We start from the raw sequence: 15,583 nt of genomic DNA on the forward strand, positions 1-15,583 counted from the left end.
GGGAGCCACAGAAAGCCACAAGGTCTCCCCTCAGCCTCCTCTTCTCCAGGCTGAGCAACCCCAGCTCCTCCTCAAGATTTGTGCCCTAGACCCTCCCTCAGCATCACTGCCCTTCTCTGGACCTGCTCCAGCACCTCAGTTTCTGCTCCAGACTGAATTTACAGAGGGATTTTCCTCAGTGGGGCTCAGGTTTGCTCCTGAATCAGGCTGTGATGGGGAAGGGAGGAGAGAAATTTGGCTTTTGGAAGTGTGGTGTGGGAAAAACAGCATCACCAAGCTGGCCCTTGGACACTGGCTGTGCTGCCAGGGACAGAGGGGCCATGCTAAAGGAAGAAAGCAGGGAGAGCTGCCTGGCAGGAGGCAAAACTCTTCTAGCAAGGTAAAGCAGACAAGAGAAATGAGTTTGGAAGTGCAGATCACTCACCTCGTAGTGATAATCCATGCAAGTTAACTCTCTCCAGCAAGGGTCCCCTCGGATTTTAATCAGCCCCTGGGGGGGACAAAAACAAACAAAAGAGACAAGAAAACCTGTCACAAATATTTTATGTCAAGGTCTCTTCCCCAGATGCCAAACACTCTGGGTAAACCACAGGGAGAATCTGTCACAGCAAGGGATTGCAGAGGCTGGAATGACCCCAAGAGAGACCCACAGCACATCTGTACCCCAGCTGCAGTCATTGCCCCTGAGGGAGCATAGCACAACCCCCCCAGGACTCCTTCCACTGCCTGGCTGCTGAAGGCTGGACACAGAATCTGTGGACTCATAGAATGGGTTGGGTTGGAAGGGAGTTTAAAGCTCATCCAGCTCCAACCCCCAGCCATGGGCAGGGATGCCTGCCACCAGCCCAGGCTCTCAAGGCCTCATCCAGCCTGGCCCTGAACACCTCCAGGGAAGGGACATCCACAGCCCCCTTGGGCAACCTGCTCCAGTGTCTCCCCAGCCTCACTGGAATGAATTTCTTCCTTGTGTTTACTGAAAACTGGACACAAACTCCTTGTGGGATGTGCCCCAGCCCTTAAAGTGTGCTGGAAGAGGCTTTACCTCACTCTGGGCTTTGCAGCTCAGTGCCCCCAGTATGGGCTACCAGCACCGCTGGTAGGGAGCTGCAGAGCACCAAGCAGCAGCAGGAAAAGCCTGAAAATCAGACTCTGCCACCGGGGTATTTCTGTACAGCAGGCTGAGAAGTTCCCTGCAGACCTCAGGACAGCAGCAGCTGCCACTTTGAAATCCAAACCCAACTGCCTCCCTCTCCCAAAGCCTACAGAGAACAGGAACCAGGGACAGGCTGGGGTGAGGACCCCACTGCCTCCCCAGCCCTTCGGCTGGCTACAGAGATGCAATCAAAGTAATTAGAGAAACAAAAGAGGAGAAGGGGAAGGAAGCTGACAGATCTCCCCCCAGATGAATGCCCTAATGACAGGTCTGCTCCACCTCAGGGGAGAGGCTGGCAGCGAAACCAGCAGGTAGCCGAAGGCTGCCGCGGGTTGCTCTTTCAGGGCGACGTTTCCAAACCAGCGGCTCCACTCCGGGGCTGGCAGCGATATTGGGATTAGATTTCTTCGCCTCAGAGATGAGGAGCAGGAAGGAATCAGTCGTCCACAGCAGGAAAGACACCTGGGCAGGGATGAGCCTGCGAGCAAGCTGCGCCAGCCCCGAGCCATGCGGCTGCGGCTTTGATGTGCGGCGCAAGCAGCCCGATTAGGATCGCAATATCCCGAACCGAGGAAGGCTTCGCTAGTCAAAAGGCTGAGCCGGCTCCATCATCTGCGTACAATTAGGGGCTATTCACCTGCCTCTGACATTGCCCCTCCGGAGCGCGTCCCTGCCTTCCTCGGTAGGAAAAGGCAGGGAGGATCCCTGAGCCCCCAGCAGGCTCATCCCAACCTTCCTTGCAGCAGGACAGGGCTGGGGGAAGGCAGGCACCGTCCAGTGCCAACATCTGGGAGCTCAGGGGAGGAGGAGACCCCAGGATTATGGCACATCCTGCCCGAGGGGCTTCACCCAAACTGCTGAAAAGGTAGCATTGCAAAAAGATTTGTAAAACAATACAAAACTAAAAAAACAGATAATGAAAAGGTTAAAAAGGAACATTTAAAAACCAATAAAATATAGAATAATAAAAAAAATAAAGCTCTCCACTTCCAGCATGAAACAAAGTTGAGCAGGCTTGGGGCTGAAGGAAAAAACACCCTAAAAACCTGTCCAGACCTCACAAACCCCCAGACAACACGAGGCATTGCTTGGACCTTGGGCTTAACCCACTGTGGACTTCTCCTAAGCCACCAAGGATCCACAAAGGTAGGTCCAAGGTCCTGGGACAGGAGAGCTAATGGGCAGCAGGCACCGTGCTTGGGCTGAGCCTGGCACCAGGGCTGCTTGGATGGCTCTGGGCTTGGGCAGAGGAAAGGAGTGAGCCCCACAGCCTTCACCAGGGCTGCTTACAACACGGATTGGAGCAGTTCCCAGGCACACTGCTGAGCTCAAGCAGGCCCAGAGAAGGACAACCAAGCTGGTGACCACTCCTGGAGAACAAGGCAGGTGAGAAGCAGCTGAGGGAACTGGGATTGCTCAGCATGGAAAAGAGGAAGCTGAGAGGAGACCTTCTGCCTCTCTACAACTCCCTCCTGAAAGGAGGTTGGAGCCACCTGGGGTTGGTCTCTTCTTCCAAGGAAGAAGCATAGGACAAGAGGAAATGGCCTGAAGCTGCATCAGAGGAAGTTTAGGCTGGACATGAGGAACAATTTCTTTCCCCAAAGGGTTGCCAAGGCTTGGCCCAGGCTGCCCAGGGCAGTGCTGGAGTCCCCATCCCTGAAGGGGTTTTAAAGGTGTGGAGATGCAGTCCTGAGGGCCATGGTTTAGTGGTGACCTGGCAGTGCTGGGTTAGGGGCTGGACCTGATCAACCCAAAGCAAAGCAGAGAGCAAAGCACAATGGATGCAGAGTGCCCGGTGGGGTGGGGAAGCAGGGTGGTGGGCACCTGTGGCTGCTCTCTGGTTTTCCTCCCCAGTGAGTCAGTCAGAGCCTGTCACTCCACAAGGGCTGGAGCAGGGCAGGCAGGGACAAGACAGACTGGCTGTCAACAGCCCCAGCTTCATCACCCCCTCCCGACTCATCCCCAGCCTGGCTCTGCCCCTGGAAGCTTTTCTAACGTTACAGGATGTGTTGATAGCATCTCCCAGGATGTGCCACAGCCCTGTCAGAGGCAGGATGGACACTGAGAAAGGCTCTGTGCAAGAATGCTGCAATATTAAAACAGGACAGAGCTATCTTGATGACCTTCCCTCCTGCCTTGCCCAGCCTCTTATCAAGCTCTACTATTCAGCAGGGATAATTAAAACGAGCCTGTGACAGAAAAACACCAGGCTTGGAAATGCAAACTCTTCCCTGCAGTGAGTCACCAAAGGCAGTTAATCACATTCTGTTTACTAAGAAGCCTTCAAACAGGAAAGTCACTCGAAGCTCCTCACATCAGAGCTGTTTTTCAGCACAGAGAACTCCCACTCTCATCATTTGGGGGTGCTTCAAGTTGTCTTCACCCTGCTGCTGTCTTGGAGTCCACTTCCACTCCCACACTGCCACGTGAGACTTCCAGTTTCCAAATGAAGTTGGGCCAAGGAGGGAGAGAGAGGAAAAGCTGCAGTCTGCAGCCTCAGCTCATCTGAGGAGGACCACAAAAGGAGAAGCAGCTCTGGTGGCTCTGAAGGAGTGTGGACCCCTAAGGCATTTTGTTGCTTCACCTCATCTGAGGACCACCATGAAAAGAGAACCAGCCCTGGTGACCGTGAGTAAAGCAGATCCTGGGCAGGACACATGCAGGCTGAGCTCTTGCAGACTTTACAGCTCCTTGCTTGGACTGGATCTGGTTCTACACACTCTGCACTAATTATTGGCACGTTTGGAAATCCTCTCCTGAAGATGCAAGCTTAATCTGAGACATGGTACCTGGGTCCAAGCACAGGAGGACAGAAGGAGGGAGAGAGGAAAGGGAGGATCCTCACAGCAAAGAAGTTTCTCCTCTTGTTCAGGTGGAACCTCCTGGGGTCCAGTCCGTGCCCATTGGTCCTTCTCCTGTTGCTGGGCACAGTGAGAAGAGTCTGGCCCCAGCCTCTTGTACCCCTCCCTGTAGATATTGATTAACATTGAGCAGATGCCTTTCTTACAAGGAGAGGCTGAGAGCTGGGGCTGTTCAGAGAGCACTGAGAGGGGATCTCCCTAAAATGTTCCTGTGAGGGTGCTGGAGCCCTGGGCCAGGCAGATCCTTCCTGTGTGGAGGGCTCCCGAGCTGGATGCAGGACTGCAGGCGAGTCCAGCCATGAAGCCATCACTAAGCCATGTCCTTCAGCACCACATCTGCTTCTTTTCTGAAGACCTCACCACCAGCCAGAAGCTCCCAGGCCTGCAGCACAGGGCTTCTGCCCCTCCAAGTCAAGAAGCCATTACTGTCATTTAGATAGAGCACCACAGAAAACATCTGCTTGGAAGAGGCCTCAAAGCTCACCCAGGCCAAGCTCTGCCCCAGCACTGAAGGGTCAACACCAAACCATGTCCCTAAGCACGAGCTTTATGCCTGTGGTTGGCACAAAGCTCCTAATGTTGTGGCATGGTGGCAATCACCTGGGACACGTGGGACAAGATGAGCTACAAGCAGCTCAGTGCCCAACCTGTTTCTCTCTTCCTGCATTCCAAAAGGACTTGAGAAGAGTTTTGCTTTGGGGGGGTTGGGTTCCCCCCCTTTTTTCGCCCCCTTTTTCTGTTCAAGCTGGCAAGTGTAGGATTTTCCCTCCTAGTTCCAGAGCATGAAGCTAAAAGCTTGACTTGTACTTTTGTTTTGACATAAAGATTGGAGAGCCCTGGGCAGGAGGCAGGGAGCTGGGAAAACAGTTTGCATTTTTACCCTTTTCTTCCTTTCCTTTTTAATGCTCATCACCTAAAAGCAACAAAGTGTGCTTGCTGGGGGGAGGGGGCAGGGAAATGGCTTTTAAAGATGAGTTCCTAATAACAAGGGGCAATGCATCCTCATGTGCTAAGCACCCCAGGGAAAAACCAAGCAGACAACGAAAATAAAACCCCCCCAAAAAAAAGCAGGCAGCCCAGGACAAAAGCAAACCAACAAACAAAAGCCACAACCCAAACAAGGATCCCTGGGGAAAATACAAGCACCCTGGGGAAAATAAACCTAAGCATCCCAGTTGAGAAACAAGCACTCCAGGAACAAACAAGGACCCAGGGAACAAACCAAGGACACCTGGGAGAAGAGAAAAGACCCCAGAACAAACAAACCAACCAACCCCCACCCCAAGAAGCACCCAGGAAAGAGCAAGGACCCCAATTAAGAAGCAAGCACCCAGGAAAGAGCAAGGACCCCTGGAAAAAGACAAGGACCCCAAGAAAGAAAGAAGCACCCCAAGAAAATAAACCCCAGCCAAGCAAAAGAGGCAGCCCAGGAAAACCCAGGCAGCCCCAACCAGGCCCAAGCACCCCAATAAAAGCCAAGCATCCAGATAAACCCCCCCAGCAAGCCCCCCAGGAAGTCCTGCTCCGTTTGCAGGTCGGGGGGGGGGGTGAAGAGCCCTTCAAAGCCCTGCATCTCAGAAGGACAAGGTATTCAGCAGTGCAAATGAACTAGAAGCTGAAGGGAAGGAAACAGGTGGCTAAGTGAAGCAGCAACTGCCCTTCCACCTCCCTGCCCCGGCTCTGAATCCAGCCCTACCTAGAATGATTAAATTCACACTGGTGGGATGGTGGCTCCAAAGAGCAAGGTGGGGGCGGTTGGATCACTTTTGGCCGAGCTGGTGGCAGCCAGACCATGGCAGGCCAGCCCCTTCCAGCAACGGGAGAGGCTGGCCTGGGGAAGGGGAAAGCTGAGATCTTTTGTCATAGCAATTTACAGCAGGGCTGTGGCTCCAGGCCGCTCTGCGCACTCGGAGCTCTGCCCTCGCCGCTGCCCGCAGGAGAACCATAAACGTTCCCCCTGGATTGAATTAGCATCCAGAATGAAATATGTGCTCAACCCCTTCTCCCCTACCAAGTCTGCTCCCTCCAGGGCACGGCTGAGGAGCAAAGGGGAAAGGGTGGAGATGCAGCACCTGCCTGGACTGCGAAAATCCCAACCTCCGGGCTCCCAGGCTCCCACAATTAAAGTGCATTAAATTCCCCAACCTTTTTCACAGGGGAAGCAAAATTACATGTGGGCCTTTTTCTTGCTTGCTTTTTCCTCCATGTATTACTTTACTGGTGCTGCATACAGAGCCTGGTTTTAATCAGGGGAGCCCCTCTGCCGCCCTCGCCCCTGCGCTTCCCACCCAGCAGCCTGCCCCGCGCCGTGTGCTCACACAGAAAGTTTCCCCACCTCAGGCACAGAATCATCAAGGTTGGCAAAGATCTCCAACATCATCCAGCCCAACCCTTACCCCAGCACTGCCAGGGCACCACCAAGCCATGGCCCTCAGCACCACATCTCCACAGCTTTGAAACCCCTCCAGGGCTGGGGACTGCACCACTGCCCTGGGCAGCCTGGGCCAGGCCTTGGCAACTCTTCTGGGGAAGAAATTGTTCCTCATGCCCAACCTCACCCTCCCCTGGTGCAACTTGAGGCCATTTCTCCTTGTCATCTTCCTTGCTCTCTGGCTCCAGCTTCCTTCCACAGAGTTGCAGAGAGCCAGGTGGTCTCCCCTCAGCCTCCTCTTCTCCACACTGAACACCCCCAGCCCCCTCAGCTGCTCCTGCCCAGCCCTGTTCTCCAGACCCTTCCCCAGCTTGGTTCCTCTTCTTTGGAGCAAGCCACAGCTCTGTAGAGAGGTAAAAGGCAAAGACATTTTTCCTGCTGTCCAGCCTAACCCTCCCCTGCTGCAACCTGAGGCCCTTTCCTCCTGTCTCATTGCTTGTTCCTTGGGAGAAGAAACCAGCTCCCAAATGGCTCCAACCTCCTTTCAGTGCTGGAGAGAGGAAGGTTTCCCACGAGCTTCCCTTCTCCATGCTGAACAACCCCAGCTCCCTCAGCACTTGACTTGTTAATCCCCATGCTGCTGGGCTCTGCCCATCTGCCCAGCCTGGCAAGGTCCTTCTGCAGAGGGACCTTTACCAGACTGACACTTGCCCCCCAGCTTGGTGTCATCTGCAGGCTTGCTGAAGGTGGATTCCATCCCCTTGTTTTGCTTTGGTAAGAGGCACACAAGTGCCATTTGTGCCAGCTCCTCTGCCCTCAAGGGATTACCTAGGAAGAGGTCAGAAATCAGAGTGAGCACTCCTGCCCAAGCTGCCTCCATGCCTCTGGACTCTCAGCAGTCAGGGGCAGCTCTCCTAAAAAGCTGATTAATTCTAGAACCAGGGGCAAGCATCAAACACTGACAACTCATCAGCCTGGATGGGAGCAGTCAGAATGCAGGGAGGCCTCACACTGGGTCAGGTTGCTCACCTTGGTGTCTGGGTACACACAACTCTGGTTTGGATCCCTTTCCAAGGCAGACTTCTGCCTAACAAGCATCTGAGACAGCAGACTGGTTGACCCCCACCTTAAAACCATGCCCCAAGCTGCACCGCTCTGTGCTGCGTATTTGGAGCCCCAAGGTGCCTTACAGCATGGCAAAGGAGGTTGCCTTTCCCTCCTGGTGTCTGTCTACCTTCAGCCCATATTCAGGGCTACACTCTAGCAGCTGCCTGGCACGTCCTCCCCAGCTGAGGAGGGGGATCAGGAAAAGGAGGGGACACCCATGGACTGAAATGAAAACAGACTTAATGAAACAGCAAAACTAAGACTGATGCAGGCACAAAGGAGCCAAGTTACACTGGTCTGCAACTGAGGCACAACAGCAGAGATTTATTGATGAGAGCAGAGTCCAGGGGCCTCCAGGTCACTGCAGTGCAACCAGCATCACATCCTCTGCCTGAACAGCTCCTGCTCCACCACCACCACTCCTGCACCCAGCCCAGAGCCAGGGCAAGACCCTCACCAGCCAAGACACCACCCAGAGGAGCTCAGCCCCAGCAGGGAGCCCCAGGCAGCACCCGTGGATGGGGTTGGAGGAGTCAGCAATGTTGGCCCTAACAGCCGGGGGGCCACCAGGCCCCCCGGCCTTTTGTCACCACCACCAGCACCCAGTGCACACCACGGGGACTCCATGGGTACTCACCAGGGGTGAGAGGAGGATCCTCAGCCCAGATGGGCTCAGCTTAGGGCTGCTGCCCTTCCTGGGAGGGATTAAATAGGGGAGTGGGTGGGGAGGGCAAAGTGGCCACAGCTGGGGTGGGAGGAGACTCCAACAGAGCCCAGGTGCTGTGGGTTTGAGGGGAAAAGGGGGGGGGAAATCACAGTCTCACAGTATCACAGTCTCACAGTATCACAGTCTCACAGTATCACAGTCTCACAGTATCACTAAGGTTGGAAGAGATCTCGAGGATCAAGTCCAACCTGTCACCACAGACCTCATGACTAAACCATGGCACCAGGTGCCACGTCCAATCCCCTCTAGAACACCTCCAGGGACGGTGACTCCACCACCTCCCTGGGCAGCACATCCCAGTGATGAACAACTCGCTCAGTGAAGAACTTTCTCCTCACCTCAAGTCTCAACCTCCCCTGGCGCAGCTTGAGACTGTGTCCCCTCACATGGGGCAGGTGAGGGACTTTGAGGGTGTCAGGAAAGGATAGGACCAGGGGGAATGGAAAAACCAACCAGAAATGGTTAGATTCAGATTGGATGTCAGGAAGAAGTTGTTCCCCATGAGGGTGGTGAGAGCCTGGCACAGGCTGCCCAGGGAGGTGGTGGAAGCCTCATCCCTGGGAGTTTTTGCAGCCAGGCTGGAGGTGGCTGTGAGCAACCTGCTGTGGTGTGAGGTGTCCCTGCCCATGGCAGGGGCTTGGAGCTGCATGGCCTTCAAGGTCCCAACCCAACCCATTCTGTGACCCAGCTCTGCACATCCCTGCTGCACACAGCGCTGGGAAGGGACACATCAATCCCTTTCTTTTCATCCCAGGCAGATCTTTCAACCCAGCTGTGCCCCTTCCAGGCTGCTGCACTTGGGTGATTCAGGAGGGAAAAAGAAGGGGGGAAAATAAAAAACAACCCCAAAAAGCCTAAATAACTCAAATGTCATTCAAGCCCCAAGCTGCCATGAGTCACTGCTACGAAAAACAGCTTCAGGAGTGGGGGATAATTATATTCCTCCCTAGCTACTGATTTTTCTCCACAATGCAGATGTCAGATTTTCCAGGGGGGGTTGGGGACTTTTTGCTTTTTCCTTTTTCTTTCTTCCCCCCCCCTTTTTTTTTTCTTTTCTCTTTACTTTTCTTTTCTTTTCTTTTCTTTTCTTTTCTTTTCTTTTCTTTTCTTTTCTTTTCTTTTCTTTTCTTTTCTTTTCTTTTCTTTTCTTTTCTCTTTTCTTTTCTTTTCTCTTTTCTTTTCTTTTCTTTTTTTCTTTTCTTTTCTTTTTTTTCCCATTGTTTCTTTCTTTTTTCCTTTCTTTTTTTGCCTTGCTTTTCCCCCCTTTTTTTTTCCTTTGTTTTTGCTTTCTTTCTTTTTTGCTTTTTGTCTTTATTTTTTCCTTTTTTTCCCCTATTTTTTCCTTTTTTTTCCCTTTCCTTCCCCCCCCTTTTTTTCTTTCCTTTTTTCTTTCTTTTTTTTTCTTCTTTCCCCCCCCCTTTCTTTTTTTTTCCTTTTTTTTTCTCCTTTCCTTTCCTTTCCTTTTTTCCTTTCTCTTTTTTTTTCCCCCTTATTTTTCCTTTCTTTTCCCCCCCCCTTTTTAATTTTTTCCCCTCTCCCTGGGGTGAGAGTCAAAGAGGAACAAAGCCCTCTTTGAGACTTTTTCAGCCCAAAATTAATTCTTAAAAACAAAAAAGAAAAAAGGAACAAAAAGAAAGAGGAAAAGAAAAGGAGCTACAAACCTGCTGCAGCCAGCCAAGAGCAAAGGAGGCTGAGTGAAGGAAGCCTGGTGACTCAAGCTGTGTCTGCAAACCCCTCACTGATCCCAGCCCTGCAGAGAGGGGTGGGCCATGGGCACCCCTGGGATGAATTTAGAGTGCTTTTCAAGGCTTTTCTGTGTCTCCCTGCTGCAGAGATGGCTGAAGGTGAAACCCAAAATGAAATCACAATAATCTGAAGAGCTTTCTGTGCTGCCACAACACTAAAGAGGGTGGAAAAAAAGCCCCACGACAACCCAAACTAAAGTCACAATTCTAAGCCCCTCCTGTGTCTTCATGGTATAAAAGCTGGATGAAACTCAAACCCCAACCCCCCACAAAACAAAATCACAATTTAAGGTCTTTCCTGTGTCTTCAGGGTGCAGAAGTTGGGTGAAAAAGAAGAAAAAAATCCCAATTTTAAGAGCTTTTTGTCTTCACAACTCAAAAGATGACTGAAGGTAAGAAACCAAAATTCAGTCAGAGTGTTAAGACCTTTCTGTGTCTTCACAACACAGAAGCTGGGTGTGAAAGAGAAAAATTAAGCACCTTAAAGACCTTTCTGAGTCTTCATGATAAAGGAGAGGGCTGGAAAAGCAAAATCTCAATGAAGGGAAGTCTTAAATTCTGGATTTTAATTTTCCTTCCACTATAAATATAAAAGGCTCCAGATGGTGCCTGGCACTTCGCACACTCAGCCACCCACCGCCCACGGAGCAAGGGGCTGCAAAGAGCTTCTGGAAACCAAACCTCCACCAGACTCTGCTGGAGATAAAGCTGACAGGAGAGGAAGAAGCTTTACAAAGCTAAAAGCCAAAGAGAAAAACTGATTAAGGACTTGAGGAAGGGCTGCAAGGTGAGAGTCAGCTGTGAGGAGCAGAGAGTGAGGTTCAGAAGCATTCAGACCAGAGCAGAGAGTGAGGTTCAGAAGCATTCAAACCAGAGCAGAAGGAGGTTCAGAAGCATCCAGACCAGAGCAGAGAGTGAGGTTCAGAAGCATTCAGACCAGAGCAGAGAGTGAGGTTCAGAAGCATTCAAACCAGAGCAGAAGGAGGTTCAGAAGCATTCAGACCAGAGCAGAGAGTGAGGTTCAGAAGCATTCAGACCAGAGCAGAGAGTGAGGTTCAGAAGCATTCAGACCAGAGCAGAGAGTGAGGTTCAGAAGCATTCAGACCAGAGCAGAGAGTGAGGTTCAGAAGCAGTTTCAGATCTGAGGAACACGACCTGATGCCTTCAGACCACAAGAGAACCACAGAATGCTTTAGGTTGGAAGGAACCTTTAAAGGTCATCCAGTCCAACCCCCCTGCAGCCAGCAGGGACATCTGCAACTAGAGCAGCTTGTTCCATCCAACCTGACCTGGAATGGCTCCAGGGATGGGGCCTCAACCACCTCTCAGGGCAGCCTGGGCCAGGGCCTCACCACCTGAAGCACTCAAAAGAGTTTTCCTGCTGTTGTGCACCAGGCTGCCCAGCCTGCTCCAGCCTCCTTCTGCACTTGAAGGGATAAATCTTGCAACATTCCTGCATTTTGTATTTCAGCCTCCTGATGCCCAAGTGCTGCACCCCCCAGGAGAACAGGGCTGGGCAGGTGGGAGGATACAGCAGCAGCACACAGCAGCGGCACGATCCTTCTGCTGGAGGTGTGCATTGCCTCTGGACTCCTTCACATGGCTTCATGACTTTGGTGGTGTGGGTTTTTCTTCCTTCTATACCTCAGAACAGGCACAACATTTGAGTCCCAAGACCAGCAGGGACTCTCTGGCTCTTGGAGCATTCCACACATTTTCCATGGTCCTTTTGTGCCTCCAGGTCCTGGCTGTGGCTCTCGATGCTGTTTGCATACTTTCAAATACCTGCATAATTGATGAGCCCAAGTCCTCAGCTGCACAGTGTGCTGGCACAGGCTTTGCCACAAGCCATGCTGGTCCAGGGGCTGGATTTGGCTCAGAGCCATCAGACCCTTGGCAGATGCAGAGAGGTGATTCTGATTACTTTGCTCTTGTGACACCCAATGGGGAGTGCTGCATCCAGCTCTGGAGCCCTCAGCGCAGGAAGGACCTAGAGCTGATGGAGCAGGGCCAGGAAAATGCTCAGGGGTTGGAGCACCTCTGCTGCAAGGACAGGCTGAGGGAGCTGGGGCTGTGCAGCCTGCAGGAGAGAAGGCTCCAGGCAGACCTCACAGCAGCCTGCCAGGACCTGAAGGGCTGCAGGAAGGCTGCAGAGGGACTGCTCCCAAAGGGCTGCAGGGACAGGAGCAGAGGCAATGGTTTGGAATGAGAGCAGAGCAGATTGAGATTGGATGTGAGGAACAAGTTCTGCCCCAGGAGGCTGCTGGAACACTGCAGCAGGTTGCCCAGGGAGGTGGCTGAGGCTCCCAGCCTGGAGCTGTTCAAGGTGAGGCTGGAGAGGGCTCTGAGCAGCCTGAGCCAGGGGAGGATGTCCCTGCTGAGTGCAGGGGGGTTGGACAGGAAGGTTTGGAGGTGCCTGCTAACCCAAACCATTCTGTGATTCTATCTCCCACCTCCAGGCTCTGGTTCAAGCTCTGCAGTGCAGGAAGGATTATCTGGATCATGGGATCTTCACAGGGATGTTTCTTTCCTCACTGTGAAGGCAGGGAATGTTTTGTTCCTTTTCCCACAGGGAAGGCATGACACAGGTATTAGGCTTTTTGGAAACAGCTCTGGCAGTGGCAAGCTAAAGGCTTTACAGAGAGCTCTGCCTGATGTTCATACAAACCTCTCATTAAATGAGCAGCCACTAATTCAAATCTCTCCTGCTTCTTCCATGAAGAGAGGCAAATAGCAGGCTAACCCCTCTCTTCCTGGCCCAGGGAATGACATGCTTATCCTCCACAGAGAACACTGTTGTTTAAACAGCTTTATTCTGTGCCTTCTGCTTCAGTTCCCAGCCCACAGACAGCCCCGTGCCAGTCCAAGCCTACAGCAAGGCAACAGCACTTCCTCATCATCCTGAGAGCATCAGCTCTGGTCCAGCACCAGCAGGTTACAGGACCAAGCTCCAGCTTCACAGAGGTGTTGGGCAGAAGGCTGGACTGATTGTGTGAGTCTGAGGAGCAACCCATCCTCAGGAGAATCAGCCCTGCCTGCCCAGCACCTTCCCATACAGTCAGGGGCAGGTCTGAGGGCTGTAAGCCCACAGGACAAGTGCCACCTGCAGAAGATGATTCTCTGGTTCTGTTGCATCTGAGGGAGTCATGATGAGGTGCTGGCTGACAGGTTGGACTTGATGATCTCTGAGGTCTTTCCCAACCTTATTCTATGATTCTGAGAGGGCTCTGCTGCAGTGGGTGCAGGTCAGTCCAGTGCCAAAAGTTAAAGCAGAGTCAAACACAAGTGCAAAGCACCTCAGCCTGAGGGGCTGGGAAGCACTGCTGGGGAGGAGACAGCACAGAACTGCTTTGGTTGGAAGAGACCTTTAGGATCATCAAGTTCAAGCCTTACCCCAGCACTGCCAGGGCACCACTAACCCATGGCCCTCAGCACCACAGCTCCAGGGCTTGGAAACCCCTCCAGGGATGGGGACTCCACCACTGCCAGGGCACCACCAACCCATGGCCCTCAGCACCACAGCTTTGAAACCCCTCCAGGCATGGGGACTGCACCATTGCCCAGGCCACAGTGTCAATTTGGGGTTGGGTTTATTTGTTGCTGTGTTCTTCCCCGCCTGGGCTACCAGAAAGACCCTTTGAGAAGCCACCAGGACTGCCCAACATCTGAGGGGCTTTGAAGGCAGCGCTGCAGAGGGTGGGTGAAAGGCGGCTTGAAAAGCACTTGGCATGAGCGGCTCCCAGCCTCTTCCAGGCTCCGAGGAACGAGCAGCCTGCCTGCCAAGGGCTATTGCTAGACAAACGGAGAGAGAGATCAGAGGCACAAAGGAGGTTGCTAAGGAGTCAAGTGTGGGATCCCTGCAGAGAGGAGGAGGGCTGCAGCTGGGACGGCAAAGGTCAGAACATAGCAGACATCATTTTCCAGCGCTTCCCATGCAGCCCCGGCGCGGGAGCCGGGAGCCTGGCCCCGCCGGGCTGGCCCATGAATAATGAGCGAGCCATCAAAGAAAGCTCCCTTTCTTCCCTCCTACCCACGCTAATGTAATAAAACAAATTAGAATAATTATTCTCCATTTCAGAGCCATAATGCCCAGGACTGGGGCACGCTTGTCACCCAAGTGACAACTACATCCGTTTGATTCTTCTCCTCCTCCTCCTCCTCCCTGCCAGCGGCGCAGACTGCCCGGATTCCAGCTCTCCCCTCACCACATCGCAGGCAATTTTACTACAGGCATCCAGATTCTGCTTGCTTCAAAGCCTGCCTCGGTTGTGTTTTTCCCTTTCTGCCAGCAAGTTCATCTCCCTTATTAGCTAATCACATCCCCACCCTTTCCAGTAACCTTTCAAATGCCACCCACGTTATGACACTTCCAGCAGCCTCCAAAGCCAAAAACACAACACAAGAGGGTTTCATGGGAACCTCTCTCTCTGGTTTCTAAGAGCATTTGCTGCCTTCCCTTCAGTGCTTCCAATGGGAAAGAAAAATCACAAATCACAGTGGAAGAGGTTAAACCTCTGAGGGTATCGAAGCGACCTGGAAATCCTCGACCCAAACACATCTTGGTGGGAGAGAGGGACAGCGTTCACCGGCAGGCAGGGAGGAGAGCTGAGTGGAAGCTTTTACTGCTCATTAGCAGAAATCTTTTTGCACTGGTTCTTCCCCCAGGCTACCACTTGAAATGGCCTTTTTCCTCCTCCTGCAAAAGGGAGGACAAAACTTCTGTGTAGGTTTGAAATGGGAGAGGATTTAAAGCATTTTCCAAGCCTCTGATTATCAAATAAGGAACAAGTAAAGGCTCCAGGGCTTCTCTGCTCTGGAGCCCTCAGCACAGGAAGGACCTGGACCTGATGGAGCAGGGCCCAGAAGAGGGCCACAAAAATGATCAGGGAGGACAGGCTGAGGGAGCTGGGGCTGTGCAGCCTGCAGGAGAGAAGGCTCCAGGCAGACCTCACAGCAGCCTGCCAGGACCTGAAGGGCTGCAGGAAGGCTGCAGAGGGACTGTTCCCAAAGGGCTGCAGGGACAGGAGCAGAGGCAATGGTTTGGAATGAGAGCAGAGCAGATTGAGATTGGATGTGAGGAACAAGTTCTGCCCCAGGAGGCTGCTGGAACACTGCAGCAGGTTGCCCAGGGAGGGAGCTGAGGCTCCAAGCCTGGAGCTGTTCAAGGTGAGGCTGGAGAGGGCTCTGAGCAACCTGACCCAGAGGAGGATGTCCCTGCTGCCTGCAGGGGGTGGCCTGGGTGAGCTCTGGAGCTCCCTTCGAGCCCAAACCCTTCTCTGATTCTTCTGAGGATGTTTTGAGCAGCTTGGAGAATCAGAGACTGGATTTGGAGGATTCCACTGAAAATAAGAGGGAGAAGAAAGAGCCTTCCCAGCATGACCCCTGGCCCCCTGCGTGCCACCAGCCTGGCAAGCACAGAGGAGCCTCTGCAAACGATTCCAGGGGCATCCCACAGGGAAAAAGAGCTGAAGGACACTGCACAGATGGATGGTTATGATATTACTCTATAGGAGCACATCTGTCTGTAAAATGTGACTGTTTTTCTGTTACTACCTAAGACATGCATTAAAGGAACTCATTCTTGGGGCACACCTGAGGTTGAGCTTAACCTGCCCAAGC

The 15,583-nt window shown here is 52.8% G+C and overlaps 1 protein-coding gene across 1 annotated transcript in view; it reads right to left on the reverse strand.

Moving 5' to 3' along the window:
- Positions 1-263: 263 nt before the first annotated feature.
- LOC128897203 (lipase maturation factor 1-like) overlaps positions 264-15,583 on the reverse strand; it is a 75,008-nt gene continuing 59,688 nt past the window's right edge. Inside the window, exon 4 of the mRNA XM_054161298.1 lies at positions 264-490. Coding sequence (XP_054017273.1) covers positions 480-490 — 11 coding nt within the window. The 3' untranslated portion in view covers positions 264-479. The remainder of the gene's footprint in view (positions 491-15,583) is intronic.

The sequence above is a fragment of the Dryobates pubescens genome, chromosome 4 (genome assembly GCF_014839835.1).
Source record: "Dryobates pubescens isolate bDryPub1 chromosome 4, bDryPub1.pri, whole genome shotgun sequence".
Taxonomy (NCBI): domain Eukaryota; kingdom Metazoa; phylum Chordata; class Aves; order Piciformes; family Picidae; genus Dryobates; species Dryobates pubescens.